Source organism: Candidozyma pseudohaemuli, assembly GCF_003013735.1.
Source record: "Candidozyma pseudohaemuli strain B12108 chromosome Unknown scaffold00016, whole genome shotgun sequence".
Classification (NCBI taxonomy): Eukaryota; Fungi; Ascomycota; class Pichiomycetes; order Serinales; family Metschnikowiaceae; genus Candidozyma; species Candidozyma pseudohaemuli.
The window spans coordinates 202,048-221,327 of NW_020194450.1; the positions used below are offsets into that span (position 1 = coordinate 202,048).

The 19,280-nt window shown below is 47.8% G+C and overlaps 11 protein-coding genes across 11 annotated transcripts; 5 read left to right on the top strand and 6 right to left on the bottom strand.

The window, feature by feature from the left end:
* Positions 1-35: 35 nt before the first annotated feature.
* C7M61_004660 (lipoyl(octanoyl) transferase) lies at positions 36-926 on the top strand (the record flags this gene model as incomplete). The annotated part of the gene is made up of 1 exon (XM_024859977.1): positions 36-926. The coding sequence occupies one exon, from the start codon at positions 36-38 to the stop codon at positions 924-926; it is 891 nt and encodes a 296-aa protein (XP_024711929.1).
* Positions 927-1,175: 249 nt separating this feature from the next.
* SPC19 (Spc19p) lies at positions 1,176-1,643 on the bottom strand (the record flags this gene model as incomplete). The annotated part of the gene is made up of 1 exon (XM_024859978.1): positions 1,176-1,643. One exon carries the CDS (start codon positions 1,641-1,643, stop codon positions 1,176-1,178), a length of 468 nt encoding a protein of 155 aa, XP_024711930.1.
* A 520-nt stretch (positions 1,644-2,163) lies between these two features.
* On the top strand, positions 2,164-3,759 carry C7M61_004662 (uncharacterized protein; the record flags this gene model as incomplete). Its single annotated transcript, XM_024859979.1, has 1 exon — positions 2,164-3,759. One exon carries the CDS (start codon positions 2,164-2,166, stop codon positions 3,757-3,759), a length of 1,596 nt encoding a protein of 531 aa, XP_024711931.1.
* Positions 3,760-3,868: 109 nt separating this feature from the next.
* On the top strand, positions 3,869-4,810 carry COQ4 (ubiquinone biosynthesis protein; the record flags this gene model as incomplete). The annotated part of the gene is made up of 1 exon (XM_024859980.1): positions 3,869-4,810. The coding sequence occupies one exon, from the start codon at positions 3,869-3,871 to the stop codon at positions 4,808-4,810; it is 942 nt and encodes a 313-aa protein (XP_024711932.1).
* Positions 4,811-5,299: 489 nt separating this feature from the next.
* Positions 5,300-5,859, top strand: C7M61_004664 (uncharacterized protein; the record flags this gene model as incomplete). Its single annotated transcript, XM_024859981.1, has 3 exons — positions 5,300-5,335; positions 5,378-5,796; positions 5,856-5,859. The coding sequence occupies 3 exons, from the start codon at positions 5,300-5,302 to the stop codon at positions 5,857-5,859; spliced, it is 459 nt and encodes a 152-aa protein (XP_024711933.1).
* A 23-nt stretch (positions 5,860-5,882) lies between these two features.
* On the bottom strand, positions 5,883-6,194 carry C7M61_004665 (uncharacterized protein; the record flags this gene model as incomplete). Its single annotated transcript, XM_024859982.1, has 1 exon — positions 5,883-6,194. The coding sequence occupies one exon, from the start codon at positions 6,192-6,194 to the stop codon at positions 5,883-5,885; it is 312 nt and encodes a 103-aa protein (XP_024711934.1).
* Positions 6,195-7,458: 1,264 nt separating this feature from the next.
* On the top strand, positions 7,459-9,275 carry GGA2 (phosphatidylinositol 4-phosphate-binding protein; the record flags this gene model as incomplete). The annotated part of the gene is made up of 2 exons (XM_024859983.1): positions 7,459-7,513; positions 7,561-9,275. The coding sequence occupies 2 exons, from the start codon at positions 7,459-7,461 to the stop codon at positions 9,273-9,275; spliced, it is 1,770 nt and encodes a 589-aa protein (XP_024711935.1).
* Positions 9,276-9,635: 360 nt separating this feature from the next.
* C7M61_004667 (uncharacterized protein) lies at positions 9,636-10,709 on the bottom strand (the record flags this gene model as incomplete). Its single annotated transcript, XM_024859984.1, has 1 exon — positions 9,636-10,709. One exon carries the CDS (start codon positions 10,707-10,709, stop codon positions 9,636-9,638), a length of 1,074 nt encoding a protein of 357 aa, XP_024711936.1.
* A 595-nt stretch (positions 10,710-11,304) lies between these two features.
* C7M61_004668 (uncharacterized protein) lies at positions 11,305-12,051 on the bottom strand (the record flags this gene model as incomplete). Its single annotated transcript, XM_024859985.1, has 1 exon — positions 11,305-12,051. The coding sequence occupies one exon, from the start codon at positions 12,049-12,051 to the stop codon at positions 11,305-11,307; it is 747 nt and encodes a 248-aa protein (XP_024711937.1).
* Positions 12,052-12,825: 774 nt separating this feature from the next.
* On the bottom strand, positions 12,826-13,575 carry C7M61_004669 (uncharacterized protein; the record flags this gene model as incomplete). The annotated part of the gene is made up of 1 exon (XM_024859986.1): positions 12,826-13,575. The coding sequence occupies one exon, from the start codon at positions 13,573-13,575 to the stop codon at positions 12,826-12,828; it is 750 nt and encodes a 249-aa protein (XP_024711938.1).
* Positions 13,576-14,338: 763 nt separating this feature from the next.
* Positions 14,339-16,155, bottom strand: ECM33 (Ecm33p; the record flags this gene model as incomplete). Its single annotated transcript, XM_024859987.1, has 2 exons — positions 14,339-15,564; positions 16,098-16,155. 2 exons carry the CDS (start codon positions 16,153-16,155, stop codon positions 14,339-14,341), a joined length of 1,284 nt encoding a protein of 427 aa, XP_024711939.1.
* Between the last annotated feature and the right edge of the window lie 3,125 nt (positions 16,156-19,280).

Here is a 19,280-nt window from a genome sequence, read left to right on the forward strand (position 1 = left end):
TATGGAGGACTGTGCGTAACCGAGTCAGAACCACCATGCTAAGGATTCTGACCAGAGCCCAGTCCACATGCCTGCGGTTTTATCCCCTCAACGAAAACTATAAAACGCTCAGGCATGTCCACTTTCCTGGAATCACGCCTTTTCAGAAAGGAGAGGCCATCCAGAAAAGAATGGTGGCTGCTAACTTGGACTTCAAGAAGATGGAGGCGAAGATTCGCAAGCAGCTGAAGCATTTTTTGGATCAGGGCTTTGCTCTCAGTGACTATGAGGATAAGTTCTTGAAGCAGGTGCTTTCGATGAAGCCGTTTCCGACGCTTTTGACGTTTGAGTTCAACAATGTGTACACTGGAGGAAAGCAGATGAAGCAGGACCCGCTGTTGGTGAAGAAAGTCGCTGAATACGAGGCCTTGGGGTGTGAATATCACCAGCTTGAACGTGGTGGTCAGGTTACTTGGCATGGAAACGGCCAGTTGACGGCATACTTGATTTTGGACTTGAAGCAGTTTAGTCAGCTTACGGTGAAGTGCTTTGTGGATGCCGTTTTGCTCCGGGGAGTCCAGAACATGTTGAGCAAGAACTACGGGTTGGAGAGCCACACGAATGAGAACCCGGGCGTTTGGATGGCCCCTAACGATTTGAAAATCGCCTCGGTCGGTTGCAACATCCAGAGGGCCATCACATCCTACGGCATTGGCTTGAATGTGAATCCCGACATGAAGTTTTTGAATACGTACACGATGTGTGGTTTGCCGGGCACGAAGGCGGCGTCTTTGAAGGAGTTGGCGCCTGATGCGGACGTTGATGTGAAGAAGGCAGGCGATTTGTTTGCCAAGGAGGTTGCCAGGCTCCTCAATATCGGTACTATCGAGCATATGGACGGCAGAGAGCTTCTTGCAGCGGAGGAGGCCGATGCCGCCGAACAGTAAATAGGTTCATGGAGCACCATGAACAGCACTCTAGTACATAACAACAGACAGCATTTAGATGAGCAGGGTTGAATGGAGGTTCCCAGGTGTTGCAGGGATACCGTGGTGAGATCGTGGCTTCAAGAGAGAAGTAGCATCCCAGCGGCATTCTTCTGATCTCATTTAATATCTTAACAATGAAAGATTTAGGATCGAAGCCAAATATTCCGAACCAATGGCTCAATGAATGGCTCAACGACTCAACAGTGCCTATGAATCCCGTCCTGGAGGCGGAAGCAGGGGAATCAGCCTGTAGTTCTGCAACCGCTGGCGAGACAAGCTGTACTTGAGTCTATCCCTCTTTGTCCTGAGCATCCTCAACTTCTCGTACTTGGCCTCCTTATCGCTGTCAGCACCCTTGCCCACCATCTCCAAACGTACCTTGCGGAGATTAAAGTCCGACTCTAGCGACATCTTCTTCCGTTGTAGACGAGCTACTTCCTTTTGGAGCTTTTCAATGAGATATGTGATTTGCGGGTGAGTTTCGTTTTTGAGCCGAGCCTGGGCGTTTTTGAGATCCAGCTCGGGCACTAGACCGAAAACCTTCTGTGTATCAAGCACCTGCTTGAGTCTGGGGATATCCTTGGTAGCCAGTTCTAGAGACTCAAGGGAGGACCCTAGAAGATCAACCAGGTCTTCGAAGATTCTGGAAGTTGTATAAAGCAGCGGCTGTGACATGGCAACTTATAAAACAGAAGATTATTTTTGTGGAGGGGTATATGGAAAATGCAGTGTGGATCAGTTGGATGTTTTGATCTGTTGATGTTGATGTACCTCAGTTTCGCGACTGGTATCAACAGTCCTACTACGCTTCACAAAACGATCTATACAATTTCGCCAAAACTGACTAAATAAAATATATGCTTATTTTCAATTCTTGAAATCAATTCTTGAAAACATCAACAAAAAAACCTCCATCTCTTTATTTCTTTTTCACCCTCTTGACATCACACCCATACCGCTCTATTGCTCGTCTAAAGCCTAGTGCGACTAACCGAGAAACCTGCCACAAACAAGGTACCTACCTTTGAAAAAACACCTACTTCAACTTTACATCACCCGCCTCTGACCACCCCCAAAAACCCTCCTTTTTATCTCCGATCACCGCTTCAATACCCCTGGTGTACGGAGGTGCTCTATGTATCACCACTGTGATTCAATCCCAAATCAAACACTTTCCTTCCATTCCAGCGTTGTCATGACCGCTACGTCCATGCAGATGCACAAGGTGCCTGCTTCTGGAAGAGATTCAGGGCATCTTGCCCCGCCGAGGGAGAATCTAACTCGAAAACGGTCCAATTCTCAGTCCCAGGTGATTCCTACTCCAGTACCTGTTCAAGCACGAAGTCACACAAAGGCTGTTTCAAACGGCAAGCTTGCGGCTCCAAAGAAGAGCAAGGCTTCGAATTCCGTCCAGGAGCGCCATCAGGCCGAGTTTTACGTCACCTTGGTGCCTCTAAACGACACGTTTGTCCGCAAACATATCCATGTTCCTTACTTCCCAGATCTGTGCAAGTTGGGGCGTCCTACAGGGCTGAAGGTGAAACCGTCCGTGTCGAATGGCTACTTTGACCTGCGTGTGCTCTCGAGAAACCACGCTTGTCTCTTCATCGAGCCCAAACTGGGTCAACTCATGATTCAGGATATGGGCTCCTCCAATGGTACATACGTCAATCAGGAGAAGATCGGCTCCGAGCCCGTGCCTATTAATATTGGCGACCGTGTCAACTTGGGCTTTAATATTCAGGTGGAAACAAGCCACAAACAGATCAGTGCTGTCGTCGAAGACATCAACATCGTTTCCAATACACCCTCGGTCCCCGTACTCGAGGGAATGCCCAAACTCACGCCTGACGCCATTTCCAAACTCACGGGCTCCGAGAAGCGCCACCTTGATTTCATCCAGGACGTCTACGAACAGATTCAGGGGAAGAAGAAAGAGCCAGAAGAAGATGACGAACTTTCGGAGTTCAGAACGACAAAAGCTTTCGAGCAGGGCATGTTCTCCGACGTTACTCCGTGCATCGACGACGTTTTTACTGCATCCACTGCCGACCCGGTTAGCAGTGGCATCTTTGTGAACTCACGCCTCACAAAACCTAATGACTTGGAGACTACGCTAGACACGCTAATTGCCAACTTGGCAAAAGTCAAACAGCAAACTAATTCCCTCCGCTCTCTCGAATCGTTTTTGGGAAACTACCGCAAGAAACTCCATGAATTGAACGAGGCGTTCTTGGATGAAGAGAACAAAAAGAGAGAAGCCTGTTTTGATCAGGCGCTAGAGCAGCAACTGACCAAGTACGAGGCACAAATTGATGATCATAAGAAAGACTTGGATGAAAAGAGCAAGGTCTTGAGCTTCCTTCTGGGCGAAGTCGAGAGATTGCAGTATGAGAAGGCGGACTTACGCAAAGAGCTTGAGGATAAGAAAAACATTTTGGAGGCTAAGTTTGAGAACGGCTTGGCCCCGCTTGATAACCAAGACAGCCTATCACGCCGCATCTCCATCGATATCTCCTCCTTCGACTTTGGCACAGGAAAGCTCGTCAAGGACTCGTCCTCGGGATCCGAGGAGGTTGACGAAATCTCCAACAGCTCTGATATCGGCAGCGAAGATTTGGCGCCAAAAGCCAAGTTGCAAGCCAAGTTAGAGTCTCCTGAAGGTGCAGTCGTCAAGAACCCACAAATGGGTGAGCTTCTCGAACAAGCCAATCAGTTCCGGACTAAAGGAGTTGCAGTTGGACTTGTGGTCATTTTGGCTGGATTCGTATATCAGTCATGTCACCGTTAACCCCGAATGGTACACTTGTTCAATAATGTAAGGGGGCCCTTGGGTTTGCAGCCATAATGCGCGAAGGTGCACTTGAAAAAAAGTGTTGATCGTACCACTATCTCCCAACATGCTTCAGGCCAGAAAGCTCGCCCTTACACAGAAAAGAAGCTTCATTTTGCCCACGGCGATCACAGCCTTGGGCTCGTTGATGTTCAACGAAAATAACAGGCTTGCCTCCAAGATGGAAAGAGGTGAACTCCACTATGACGACCCCAACAAGGCCCTCAACAAGTCCAACCAAACGATGCTCGAGTACAAGTACTGGAAGCGTCTGGAGCCTGAGTACCCTGGCCACGTGCCACTCTACAACTTCGAGAAGGTGCTCATGTTTGTCGGCTCTGCAATCGGCTCATACTTCCATCCCGAGAGAAACGAGAACATTGTCGCTTTGGGTGAATCCACAGCCATTCGCCCCGTCTTGCGCCGTCTCCAGAGGCAAATGTTGCTGGATCCCGTAGGCAGACAGATCTTGAAGGAGAGGCCACGTATAACCAGCACATCGCTTGACCTTGACTACTTGCGTTCGTTACCAGACACATCGATCGGCAAAACCTACATCAACTGGCTCGATCGCGAGGGTGTCTCCCCAGACACCCGTGTCCCCGTGCGGTACATTGACGACGAGGAGTTGGCATACATTTTCCAGAGATACAGAGAGTGTCACGACTTTTACCACGCCATTACCGGGTTGCCCATCATCATTGAGGGTGAAATTGCCGTCAAGGTTTTGGAGTTCATGAACATGGGTATTCCTATGCCTGGGTTGGGTGCACTTTTTGCGCCGTTGCGGTTGAAACCCTCCCAGAAGGAGCGCTTGTACAATATTTACTACCCATGGGCGATCCGCAGCGGGCTCAACTCAAAGCCATTGATCAACGTATACTGGGAGAACATTTTGGAGAAGGACATCAACGAGCTTCGCCGTGAAGTTGGCATTGAGCAACCTCCAGACTTGAGAAACTTGCGGAAGGAGTACTTTGCCAAGTTGAAGGCCGCAAAGAAAATCTAGGCCTCTGACAGAGTGCCAGAGTAATTCACGAAGATATGCATTCACGAGTAATAAATACATAATGCCAAGGTGTACGAGCGGATGTGTAGGCTGGTCTGTTGAAAGTAGGCCATACCGGCACTGTGCATATCCAGTACGTTTTCCATCTAGCAAACCGGTTTTATGACATTTCCTGGAAATACCTTGATCTGCACTATGAGACCCAGGTTTTGTGTCCCGATTAAGGTATCCGAACCACAGTGTTCCTGGCCACCGGAGCAACGTCATTTGACGTGTTGATGCGTCTTCGGTTGCATGGCTGCAAAGCCCCACCTTCGAGGCCACCAAACCGACAATGGCGCCTCGTGGAGTACTTCAATAAGGGAATGTCATAAATCTCGTTTTTCCCCTCTTGTCTGAATTCCCATCGTCCAAGCCTGCTTGCTCTTTTGGCACATGCGGCTGACGTGCGAATATGGCTGAGCAGGTTGCTCAGAATCCACCATCACCATGTCACTGCTTCTCTACAAATATTTCCTCCAAAAAGTACGTATCGCCGACTGGATCCCTCAACTTTGCTAACTTCAGACAAATCTAGACCATTTGGTCGCCATGGGCCCCGACGAGGACCCGTACCATGAAGAGATCCCAGAACAGGACTTGCACTTCTACCAGCGCAAGGGTGCCAGACGGAAGCGGAAGCTTCCTGAGTTCATCCCCAAGCACGACCTCAAGATCCTTGGGTCGGTCAAGCGGAAAGCGTACCGGTTGGATTTGCAGCTCAGTCTCTGTGGACTTCGTATTGGATGGGCGGGGCTCATTGGACTTATACCGGGCATTGGCGACGTGATCGCGTTGCTTTTTGCCCTTCAGGTGGTGAAGAAGGCGCTGAAGATCGAAGGAGGTTTGCCACCAGGGCTTCACCTGAAGATGATGGCCAATGTGGCGTTCGACTTTGGTATCGGTCTTATCCCCGTGGTGGGCGATTTCATCAACGTCTTGTACAAGTGTAACCTGAGGAACTTTGTGCTTTTGGAGAAGCATCTTGTGGAGAAGTACCTGCGAGATAACCCGATACAGAAAGTGTAGAGGGCTACAACGCGTCAAACTCCTTTTCTAGACGGGCCACCCTGTCCTTAAAATCGTCCACAAACAGATAGAGCTGGTCAAGCTTCATGAACTGGAGCTCCAAGTCATCACACTGATCAAGCAAGGCCTGAGCATCGGCAATGTTCTTGTCCAACTGGAGCTGCTGCTGAAAGTAGTCCTGTTCGATAAGACGTTGTTTGGACTCGACCAGCGAGAAGGTGGTTTCCAGAAGCAGCGCTATGTGGTCGTGGATCTTGTACATGAGGTAGTCATAGCTGACGGCGAGGTCCTTGATTCTTAGAGGGTCGTCGTCCATAAGAAGAGTAGTTCGCACGGTGAGAATATGTGGGGTGCTGAAAAAGACGGTATTTAGAAGACGGTATTTACGAGGTGATTGTAGATGGGGATTTTGGGAATTTGGACGGGGAGGTGTTGATTTAAGGTAGAATCGAGTATATGAATGCTTTTTTGAAGAAAATTGGACATTGTGACGTTGGTGGTATGGGGACCCTGCTATGTAGTGTAGATCAAGGGTCCATATGATCTGGGCCACATGTATATGTGATTGTAGGTTTTGAGGGTGTTTTAGGGGAATTCTTTGCCGATTTTGTAGAAGAAGGGTTTTTGAAAAAGTCGGCTTTTGGTGGTTTTACATTTATGTTGTTTATCGACTCGTCTGGCTCTACATAATGGTAGGCCTGAGGAAGTGATGGGGATGGATTATTTCAAGCACACTGAGCCATTGGGGGTCATTTTAAGCAGTATGTTGCTTTTTGGACTTAAAAGTATTGAATGTCCAATCAATTGCATCTCTGGGCTTCTGGTTCAGCTATTCGGTCGGTGTAATAGAAACCGGTGAATACGATGAGTAGCCAATGGTAACTACATTTTCATATGGGTTTGTAAATATAAGCTCTATAGAGATGTAAAGAGAGGCTTTCGGTCACAAAAGTACGATTTCACGCCATTGACTCATAAGATCAACGAATTACCTCAACAGATTCCCTATGATCTCTCCCACCCTGCGTCTATCTACCTACCACTATATGACCTGCTCTTGAGAAATTAAAACCACTAACTCTCCCTTCTCTTTCTTTAATGAACTCATTACTTTAATTAAGCTTTCTACCTTCCTCCTCCCACCATTGCCCTCCCATTGGCTCCACGTTGGCTTATCTATGAGATCTCGCATCAGCTCCACCAATCACACGATCCACCAAAAAAATTTCCCATCCAACCATCGGAATAAACTCGCTCCACGTCAAAACCCCCCTTCAAACCTCCACCCTTCCATTCCATGCCACCCCGCAAACTCCCTCGTGGAATCTCTCATTTGCAGCCATGGGTCAGATCTGCAAGATATGCACCGAACCGCAAGGCTCCCAAAAATCACAAACTGCCTCAATTGCAAAGATGCCACCCCAAAAAGCTTATTTAAACAAAAACCTTACCCCTAAACACCGTTTCTGCCAAATTCATCCCACAAATCAATTTGGGGGAGCCGAGTTGCTGGGCACACCCGTGCACCACTATCACCAGCACATCAGCAGCGATACGATACCACCTCATCCAGAACCACCATGGGAGACTCGTTTTCACTTCTGAAGATCAACCCCAAGCTCTTGCGGCGGATATGTATGTGCCAGTGCTTTTAAGCAAATTCGAATTATTCTAACACCCAGACCGGGCTTGCAGACCCACCCTTACAGAACCCAATTTGGCTCTCAACCTTGAGATCTGTGACTATGTGAATGCCAAACAAGGGTCATTGCCCCGTGAGGCGGCCATTGCCGTAGTGAAACTCATCAACCAGAGAGATCCGCAAACTTCCGAATTGGCCTTGGCTCTTTTGGACCATTTGGTGAAAAACTGTGGCTATCCTTTCCAGCTCCAGATCTCCAGAAAGGAGTTCTTGAACGAGTTGGTCAAGAAGTTCCCCGAGAGGCCCACCTTGCGCTACCTGCGTGTCCAACGACTCATCTTGGCTCAGATTGAGGAGTGGTACCAGACTATCTGTAAGACATCCAAGTACAAGAGCGACTTTGGCTACATCAGGGATATGCACCGTTTGTTGGCCAACAAGGGCTACGTGTTCCCTGAGGTGAACGTGGAGGACGCAGCGGTGCTCAATCCAAGCGACACGCTCAAGTCCTTGGAGGAGATCGAGAAAGAGGAGGCTGTCGTTCACAGTGCCAAGTTGCAAGAATTGATCAGAAGAGGCAAGCCCCAGGATCTCCAGGAGGCCAACCGCTTGATGAAGCTCATGGCCGGTTTCAAGGATAATTCGGAGGAGAACAAGAAGAAGGTCAACGACGACGTGGCTCGTTTGAAGCGCAAGACGGAGATTTTCGCTGAGATGCTCAATTCGGTGGAATCGTCCGGAGGAGGCATCACCAACGACAACGAGACGCTTTCGGAGCTCTACGGCCAGATCAAGTCGTCGCACTCGGTGGTGACCAAGATCGTCGAGGAGGAGAACGACGACGAGTCCTATGTTCTGGAGCTCTTGGGCCTCAACGACTTCATCAACCAGTTGTTGCAGAAGTACCAGTACTTGAAGACAGGCGATGCTGACCAGGCCGCCCAAATCAAGGTCAGCGGTGGAGCTTCGGGCGCTGCAGCCGCCAAGGAGTTGAACTTGATTGATTTTGATGACGACGAGCCTATCAGTGGCGATTCCACAGGCAAGGACCAGCAGGGCTACAACGACTTGCTCAGTGACTTGGGTAATTTGAACTTCGGTGGTGGAAGCACCAGCTCCTCCACCGCTGGCGGTGTCAACCCATTGGACCTCTACGGAGCCGGTGGTTCTATTTCTCTTGGAGGACCAGCTCCAGCCCAAACAGGTCCATCGCTGTCCAACTCTAGCGTTTTCCAGCAACAGGCTGCTGCTCCTTCCACGCCATCTGCACCTTCTGCGCCATCTGCACCTGCCACAAAGTCTGCTTTCGACTTTGATCTCCTCTCAGACTTCAAACTGCCTTCCCCTGAACTTCAAAGCAACAACAACACTTTCAACTCGGCTAGAGCCTCCCAGGTGCAGACATCTGGCAAGCAGAATGCCCAGAACATCATCGAAACCGACGGTCTCAAGATCGAGGCCGAACCTCACAGAGATTCTTCCCCTACTTTGTACAAGGCTCGCTTGTATATGAGCAACACCCTGGACGTGACCAAGCTGGGTGTCTTACTTTCTATTGCTGTGCCCAAGGGCTGCAAGTTGGATTTGAAACCACAAAGTGGTAATCTCATCTACGGCCACACTACAAGGCACATCACTCAAGACGTCACAATAGAGAACCCTACGAATAAGACGTTGAAAGTGAAATGGAAGCTCACATACACCGCTGCTTCTAGCAATCATGAGCAGACGGGTGTGACTGTGTTGAGCGAATAATTAGAACTGTTGACTAAAAAGATAATGAACGGGCTTACTGTTGCAGATTTTCTGATGGTCTCGACTGTTGACATATCATATTGTAGAACTAAAAACTGCCAGGGCCGTGCCCTGCTTAATTATTCAAATCTGGTGAATTTTCATTTCGTGGACCTGTTTCCATCCTCAGGTCTCCCTCCGGCGTTGCAGCAAAATAATACCACGCTGAGCAAGCCGTTAATTCACTCTTCTTCCTTGAGGTACACCCAGAATCTGGGGTTTTCGAGGTGCACCTTATCTTCTCGTAAATTCGTCATTTCGTGGCTTTGGTAAAGCCTCGGCAGCCGCAGACGGCTGAGCCTCTAAGTTGGTCTTCCGCACTCATGGCTTGACAAAGACATCGTCAATAACCAAAACGGCACCATCGTCGGCGTGGTAGACGGCCAAGACATCAACCCACTTATCGCCCAGCTTCACGCTGAAAGCGTCAGTGGCAGCGTCGTGGCGAATGACGACCTTCTGGCCGCTCAACGAATGAAGACTGACCTCGCTGTCGATCTCCTCAAAATCACCCTCGAACTTGACCAAGTGGGCCTTGACGAAATCACTGATGTTCTTCTCGGCGTCCTCTTCGTTCTCAGGGTCTCTTGGGAATTCCCATGGCTTGTGGCCGTTCAACTTATTGGCCAAAGCGTGGTCAGTAGGAGCAATAATCACGGCAAATGGAGCCTTGTGCAACTGGTCCAAGAGCGACTCCAGGTCTCTCAAGTATCCAGCAATGACAGACACGTCCCTGACTTGGGTGAGCACGTTCTCCACCAAAGGACCCAGGAAGGTGATGACGTTCTGGGAGCGCTTTTCATGGTTCTTCAGCTCAAAGAACAGTTTGGGGTTCACCACTCTGCGGGCGTCTCTCTTACCGTTCTCTGCAGACTCTTGTGCCTCTTGAAGGAGGTGCTCCAAGTGGGCCAAGTTGAAGGTGTTCTTTCTCTTTTCGTTTTTATGTTTCTGAAGAAGCTCCTCCAAATGAGCCACGTTGAAAGTGTTCTTTCTCTTCTCATTTGGATGGTCTTCTTTGTAAGCTGCAAAAAGCTCCTCTAAAGCAGCAACATTCTTCCTCTTTTGCTTCTTATGGTCCTCCTTGTAAGCCTGCAAGAGCTCTTCCAAAGCAGCAACGTTCTTTCTCTTTTCGATCGGATGGTCCTCAGCGTAAGCCTGGCGAAGGTCGTCCAAACCAGCAACGTTCTTTCTCTTTGCATTCTGGTGATCTTCATCGTAAGCCTGTTGAAGGTCTTCTAAAGAGGCGACATTTTTCCTCTTTTCATTGTGGTGGTCATTCTCATAAGCCTGAAGAAGTTCATCTAAAGCAGCGACATTCTTGGGATCACGCTTTTCAGCGGCTGCATGGACAGATAGCACAGAAGCGCCGACAACGGCAAATGTGGAAAGCTTCATGAGAGTAAAAAGTGTTGATAACCCGTCAGGAGGGATTTCGTAGGATATCTTGGTGCTGTGTGCAGGTCGCCAAGGGGGAGTCGACCCGGTTTTTCTGGATCGGTCTGGACGGTGGTTAAGAAAAAATTGAAGGGTTATTGTTTTTGGGGGTAGTTGATTTTCATTGGTTCTGGGGATTTTTGTGGTGAAGAAAGAGGGCAGTGGATGGTGAGATACATTGGTTGAGACAGGAAAAGGAGACTACTAGGATTAGGATAGTAGAGGAAGATGAGAGGAGACTCAGATTTTAATAAAATTTAAGAAACTATGATTTTTGCGTTATGGTTTGCCATTCGTCGAGAATTATACTTATGAAATTCGTAACCTGAGTGTTTCATACCAATACAGGTGGAATATAGATTCGATTCAACCAGATCTAAAGGTAAACGCCAATTGCTTTTCAATCTCCTCAAGTTAATAGAATTTCTACATTCTATTATTCATAAACCATTAAAACACAAATCTACTCAAATGAATAGTTTTGCTGCCTTCTCCATTGTTCATTAATTAACAAAACACCCATATATTCTTCAAAAAACATATCTCCAATGTCCCACTATGGCGCCAGCGCCAATCTCTTGGGCTTACTGAGAAACCACGAACCGTCAACCGCCTTCTTGTGGAGTGGAGGACTTCCAAGTTTTGAATTGACATCATACGCTCTTTTCGAAAGATCGATATAGTCAGAACCACTGTTTTCCAAATAACGGGCAATAAGTTCTCTTTTTTCGTCATTGTTAGCCTGAATCTCCTTCATGAGTTCCACTTCCTCGGCAGTAAACCCATTGAGCTCTAGAGCAAATTTGTAAGCCTCATTTTGATCTTCATCCCGTAATGTCTGCAACACATACGCCCAGTTACCGAACCACTCTTCAAGATCCTCAAGCTTGTACTTGCAAAACTCCTGATGAAACTTTCTCAAACAGTTCATCGGCCTCATTGAAGTGTCACAGTATTTCATGTTATAAACCATGCAAACACCGTAACCGAGGGTGCTATAAACGACGGAGCTGGCCAAAGCGAAGATTTTTTCTTTTTCTTCTTCGTCAGCTGGCAAAGTGTGCAATGCAAGGTCGTCGCCATTGATATACTCCACAACATACCTGGCAACATTCTCGCCATACTGGGTTTTTAGTTGACCCATAAAATGGAAAAGCCAGAGTAAGTATTCATCCTTGCTGCCGAGGGCGAAAGGTATGGTGAAGTTTTCACCAAATCCTGGAACGGCGTTGAGGAACGGCTCACCGAATGTGGAGACGCTGCCTATATATTCTGACTCGTGTAAGATGGAAGACTGAATCATTGGGGAAGATTTCAGGGGAACGTGGTCCTTATATAGGCGAATTTTATCGTATAATGGAATTGTATATTGCATGAGGAGAATACCCTTCGGTATATGTCCCCGGTTGCTTATTTAAAGTCTCTAGGCATTATGGATGTTTCAGAAAATGAGAGGTCTACTGTCTGAGATGCCTACCAATTCTAGATGGTACATCTACTGTAAGTACTTCAGGGAAAATTTGATAATTGTGCGTCTCAATTGAATAAATTTTTCTTCAGATAGTTCCTCAAGCCTTCTGAGACAATCAACCCCTGATTGTTAAAAAGTATGCGGGGGAATTTTCAGCTTCCTGGGGTGCATAATTATAAACTACTGCGCATCGACCAGAATATTCTGAAACATGTCTGAAACAGCACCGATGGAGGCAATTGGTAGCGTGGAGCTCAAATACTAGCGTTTTTCAGCAATTGGGTTTGTGGGATCTGCGAGATCATTTTGTTGATCTCGAAAACTGCCTCTCCAAAATGTCCCCCATGATCCACACCGTAAGAATAATTATGTTCTTCAAAGAATTACTTGTCGAAGCAGATTCCAATGTTAGAGGTCTGGATTATTATAATATCAAGCCTGTCTTACCCTGATACTGCTCATTACTGCAGCACGGGGTGATGAGTTGCAGACTCATCGAAATACCTACACCCAAAAGAAGCACGTTTCAGCTCTCCTCTCTTACATGTTTCAATTGTATCATTTGTTCATTTGCTCATATTATCGTATAGACGACTCCAGTTGCCTTCAAAAGTCCTCCTCTGGACCCACGGCCTCGCTCAATGGCTTGCTGAGGAACCAAGACAAGTCAATGGCTTTTTCGAAAAGAATTGGCTGTCTGTCCTTCAAAAGGAACGCAGCAGCTCTTGGATAAAGATCAAGAACGTCAGAATCAAGGCCCTGGAAGTAACGACGAATGAGTCCCTTCTTATCGTACAAGCCAGTAGACATGTTGTCGAAAAGCTCCAATTCCTCATCGGTGAAGCCATTGATTTGCTTGGAAAATTCATAAACCTCGATTTCGCCCTCAGCACGCAACTTCGTCATAATCACAGCCCAATTGCTGAACCACTCCTCGACATCCGAAAGCTCGTACTTGCAGAAGTTCTGGTGAAACTTTCTCAAACAGTCCAAGGGCCCGAGGGCGAGGTCACAGTACTGCTGGTTGTAGATAATACAAACGCCATAGGCAAGGATGACTCTGATCAAAGTTTTGGCCAAATTACGGATCATGATTTGTTCTGCGAGGTCTATTGGCAATTCCTCCAAAACGTCGTTGCCATGGATGTATTCCACGATGTATTTGGTAATATGGGGGCCGTATTGGGACCTAATCTGGCCGATGACATGGAAAAGCCAAAGCAAGTATTCATCCTTGTCGCAAAGAGCAAAGGGAATGGTGAAGTTACCGCCGAAATGGGGAACACCGTTGAGGAACGGTTCACCGATAGGTCCGACGGAGCCAATGTTTTTTCTGAATTGGTTTCTTGAAGACATTGAGTTGTTGGTGTGAGAAAAAAAGAAAATATTAAATGTAGCAAGATGCGGCTGTTTTGTGATGGGTTTGACGAGGTATTTCGCCATCTCGGCTCTTCTTGCATCTAGGTCGGCAAAGAGGCCAAACCAAGTCGGGCAGTGTGATTCTGGTTATGATATTTCATCTACAGAAATGCAACCTGTTTGATGTCTAACGTCTCATGAAACCGTTTCTTGAAGTTGAAGCAGTATAGCCGTTGGTTAATGCGTGTAAACCTTAAAGCTGCATCGGAGCCATTGTTAGGGTATTCCGGATTCGGACTGGTACCACGAGGCACGCTTGATACGGGAATTCCTGGAATCAGCTTCATACATACTCTGAAACATGTATGGAAACTATGAAACTCTGAAACATGTGTGGAAACATGAAACCGCCGCAGCTATCCAGTAGCCGAAACCAACGCACCCTCGCTTAATATTATCAAACCGCATAATCTGAAACACACCCCATAACTTTCAAGGAAGGAATGCCACAACTGCTCGTAAAACATCATCCTTTTATCTCCTACACTTGTCTTCATAGTTTTCATATTTCTACAGACGATAACGCGATGGACTATATTAAAGCGTGTTCGTAACAACAAAGTTGGAAGTACCACGAAACGAAACATAAGCAGGCGAAAGAAGAACAAATATTAGGGGCCGCAAAGCTGCAGCCAGAGGCTGTCAGAGCAGCAGGTTTTTTAATGTCACATCCACGCAGTAATAATCAATGCTCTAGCTCTTAGTACATGGCAACACCCACGCCGGAGAAGGCCAAAACGAAGGTGACCAAAAGAACCAAGGAGGTGGAAACACCAGCAATGCCAGCGGCGCTGGAGCCAGAAGAAGTGGAGGTGGAGTCGGAGCCAGAACCGGAACCGGAACCAGAACCACCAGAAGAGGTGGACTCACCGTTAGAGTTACCGCTCTTGGAAGAAGAAGAAGAAACGGTGGAAGAAGCACCACGACAGTAGAACTTGTCACCTCTGACGTCACCGTTGGAGTTCAACTTGGTGAAGTCGTCACAAGACAAGTCACCGGAAGTGGAAAGGTTGAAACCACCAGAGATTCTGTTGATCTCTGGGAAAGTTCCGTTGTCAAAGTCACCGTCAATGTTGACAGAGCCGCCAATGGTCTCCAACTTAGGGAAGTAGGAGAAAGACTTGAGCTTCTCGTTGTCGAGGATGTTCAAAGCACCACCAATAGACTTCAACTTAGGGAAGTCAAACTCCTCCAACTCGTCGTTCTCGTTGATAGAGAGAGACTTGCCAATCTGAGTAAGCTCCTTGAACTCGAAGCTGTCGAAGCTGTTCTTGGAGATGGAGAGAGAACCGTTGATGGAGGTCAAGTTAGCGGTGGAAAGAGAAGAAATCTTCTCAAACACAACGTCGTTGGCAGAGGTCAACTCGTCCAAGACAACCTCGACCTTGTCGGCGTTGTAGTTAATTTGCAAAAGGTCAGTGACGGACTGCAAAGCCGAGTCGATGGACTCAATGTCGGCGTTGTTGTTCACGTCGAAAACCTTCAACTTGTAGACGTTGATACCGTCAAGAGAGTGCAAACCAGTGTTGGAGATGGTGATGGACTCGGCAGAGGTGATACCGGAAGCCAAGCCGGTCTTCTCCAAAGATGGCAAACCGTCAAAGTTCAAAGTACCGACGGTGGTCAACTGGGCCAAGTTGGCGGTACCCAAAAGAGTGGACTGGGACACGGACAACTCACCAGAAACCAATTGCAAGTCTGGGGCGTTGAAGACGGTGGCCTTGGTGCCGTTGATCTTCAAGTCACCGTAGAATTCACGGACACCGGTCAAGTCGATCTGGTCGATGTTGGAGCCGGAGATGAAAACGTCACCCACGGCGGTGGCACAGGCCTGGACGGACTGGACCTGGCCGTTTTCGGTGGCGGTGAAGTCACTGAAAGAACAGCCGCTGGAGACCGAAGGGGTAGCGGTGGTCAAAGTAGAGTCTGGCGGTTAGTACAATTGCCTAAAGGGGCGTTTTTCTTGATTTCCTGGGCAGTCTGAACAAGGGAGGGCGGCCGCTGGCGGTTTGTGTGCAGGGAGGACCCACCATTGTGTGTTTGGAGAAAAATCTGTCGGGTCGGCGATCTGTATTTACCTGGCTCCCATAACGGAAGGCGGATCAATCAGCCGGAAAAAAAAGCATCCGAGAAGGTGCTGATTAGGCGCAGGGCGTCTGCGTGTGCGTGTGCATCGCACCAAAACAAACGCATCAATTACGTCCGCATTAGGCAGGCGAGCACCCGGATCCACCGAGGGCCACATCCGCCCAGGCTGGGCGGTCGGAAACGGCGATTGATCTGGAATTTTGACTGGGCTGAAGGGGTCGGCTGAAGGGGCTCAGGGTGGCTATTTTGGATATACGATGTGGTGATTAAGGAGCACTGATTCGATCATCCTTATAAAGGCATCGGCCTTTTCGATAATTGTAGTGGTTGTGACCGTCAGGAGACGAGAAATCAAAGGAAGGAAAACATACTATTGGCGACGGCGAACACGGAGAGGGCAGCCACAGCAAACAAGGACTTGAATTGCATAGCGAGGGACAAGCAGAAACACGGGTTGTAATCGAGAAAAAGAGAAGGCTAAAGTGAGGCGGGCATGGATCCTATTTATACTTGTGGGGCGAGTTCCGGGCAGGAGGGGAGAAAAACACTCAGCATGCAACTGCAGATGCAACTATGGAGAGCTCACGAGCGGATTGTGTGCGTATGCGGGAGGAGGGACTTCCGAGGGTAACAAATACAACAAAAAAAAAAAAGAAGCAGTGTCTTCCGAGGGCAGGCTTGGGCGACAGCCCCGCTTACGCAGGTGGGCCCATTTCCGGGGGTTCCTCTGGACACCCATTAATTAATAGCAAAGCAAGAATAAAAGGCATGATAGGCATAAAGAATCAGAAAACAGAAAGTATGGAAAATAGTAGTAGTGTGTCCGCGAGGCGGTGTCTCAGTTAAACGACACGGCATAGACAGGACCAGGGAGCAAGTGGCAGGCTGATTTTGTGATTCCAAGACCAACCTGGCGGCTATAGTCGAGCGATTAACGCAAAAGTGTGTCTAACCGAGGCCCTGGCTTTACGTTTTATGAAGGGCTTTTTGGCTAGCTCTGTATGGCTTATTCAAAGCTTATTTGATAGCTCCATAAGGCAATGCGAAGGACCCAAAACCCCGAGGTCAAGCCACAATAATATGGCTGCAAACGGAGCAAGCCCCATAGATAAGGAGAGCGGAAGTGAGAAGGAGTAGAAGGAGTTGAGGAGTGAAGGAGCGGAAAGAGCTTCAAGGAGAAAGCTGGTATTGAGGTTATCCACATTTTTCAGCGTCTCATGCCCCACCACCTAAACGGCGACTAGGTTTCAGCATGAAACCAGGGATGAAACAAGGATCCTGCTGAAACCGGCCAGTGACTTTCCTCTTATCACTCGTAATCTTTTTATTTTTTCAAAGCCATTTACCCCAGGTTCTCCCGGAGCTGCGCCTTCATTCTTGTGTTTGCGCAAATGCCTCAATTTATCGACAGCCAGCCGCCCTGTCCTACAACTGCCGAGAAACCGCAACCAACAAAAAGGGGCATTTGTCTGATCTGCGCCGCAACGGAGCTCCACTGGAACAGAAAATAAGAGGATTTTGTAATTTGGGATTTCATAGAATTTAGGAGGTGTTCGATTGGGGAATTTTTGGGTGAAGAGGCTGGCATCGATTACCCTTTGGGTATAGCGTCAGGTGACACACCCTTACACCAAGGAATATTCGACCTTCATGGACCCTCAAGGTTGTAGGGATGGTTCAAGTTTCCTGCTTATCTGCCCTCGGGCGAAAGTGACGCTGCCAATAACATATCCTGATTCGGCGACGGCGTCGTGCTAATGCAGCGGCCGAGCATGGCTTCGCGCTGTGTGCAGTACGGTCCACTACAACAATGCGACTTCCGAGGGCAGGCCTGTGTGCATTGTCCGTAATTATGCACTCTTCCATCACCCACTGTTGGAAGGCAACTTTTGGAGTGAATGACGACGAAAAATGGGTCCTTTTTTTGATCCCGATGTGATTTGGCCATACTCTCGCAAGGCCCTTGTAGTGTGGCAGGTTTTTTCCCTGCTTTTCTCGGGCCTGCGTGCGTCCATCGGTGGTTCTATTTTTAGAAGCACCACCTGGGCGGCCGTCCCGATTGTTCTTTCCCCTACAACGGGTAAGAAACGTTCCTCCCTCGCAACAATTGGGCCCTGTTCTCTTTATTGTTTCAGAAGGTGTTTCAGGTTAATGAGGCGGTGCAGAATGTGTAGAATGACCTTCTTTGGTGCCAGTAGTGACGGATCAAAAGGTTGTCGATTTTGACAAATTAGAGGTGATGCTTTAAGCCCACGTGAGGTAATACCGATGGGTATGTAGGAATGGTGATCTGAAAAGTGTAGGATAGGGTTTGGGAGACGGTTTTGTGAAACAAATCTGATTGAATTTGCTGATTTAAAGGATGTTGCGTGTGGGCTTAACCACACATGGAAGCCACCGTAATGGCTGCAAATTATCAGTCTTCACTTTGCTCTTTTTCTTTAATTTATTTTAATTGTCCAAATCCTTCCATGATCACTTTTTATTTCCAGGGGCCATGGCATCTAGAACTGTTGTGCCTTCCTCTTCGAGACCTTGACGAATATGTAGAGCGCTAGACCGAGTCAACGAACTAACTAATAAAGGCCTCGCACAAACAATAACAAAAACGCTCCGCAAGCCGCTCTAAACGCATTCTGTTTTGCTTCCCTGACGATGCCTAAAACTGACTCGTTTTCCATTGTTGAAAAATCGTACAATGAAGGAGGCTTCGAGCACGCTGCGTCGGACTTCCGTATATGGAGACCTCGCCAATAAGCTTTTTAGGCAAAACACACACTCGTAAACACCCTTCAGCCTCTCTGCGGGCCGCCGAAAGCGGAAAACATCAAAAGTGGTTTTGCAGCCGTTGGGGTTTTGAGTCTAGGGAGGTTGGTGAGAGATTGGTGGGGATGTAGATGTTGTAAGGTGGTTGATGGGAGGTTGAGTTTTTGATGGTTGCAATTGAAGCGACAGTTGAATTGTCTTCAATTAGCTGAGGTGCTGGTTTTGATCATTGGAGAATTTGGGTGCTGTTCTTGATGATTGGAGAGTTTGAGTGTTTTGAAAGAGCGTGCTGGTATTACTGGAGATGCCAGTTATTGGAGACTCATAGGTTTCGGACAGCTCCAGTGTCTGACGTCATCTGGGAAACGGAGGCTCAGAGGTGACCAAATCTTTCAGAGAGTAGACAGATGAATCGCATGAATCAAGTCATGAACATCATCACACCCTTTCGCCCCTTCTGAAACGTCAGTTGAAGAAGGCCGTGTGACAGATATATCCTATCGGTTGATAATCACAATAAGACGTTCGGAAACTGACCTGTCTCGTGAAATTGAGAAACATCAGATCGTATTGAAGGTTGTTTCTATAGAGATGGTCTTTTCTACTCAAATGAAGAGAAACCAACTATGAAAAAAAAAAAATAACCACCATTGAATACAATTAGTAAGTATGGTGCACGTCAACTCTGGCAGAATATTTGGACTGTTTCTTCAGAAGCATCATTGGAGATGGCCCTCACCAGAAGCTTCAAAAGGTACTTTTGACGCCTGAAGAGGCTAGTAATTAAT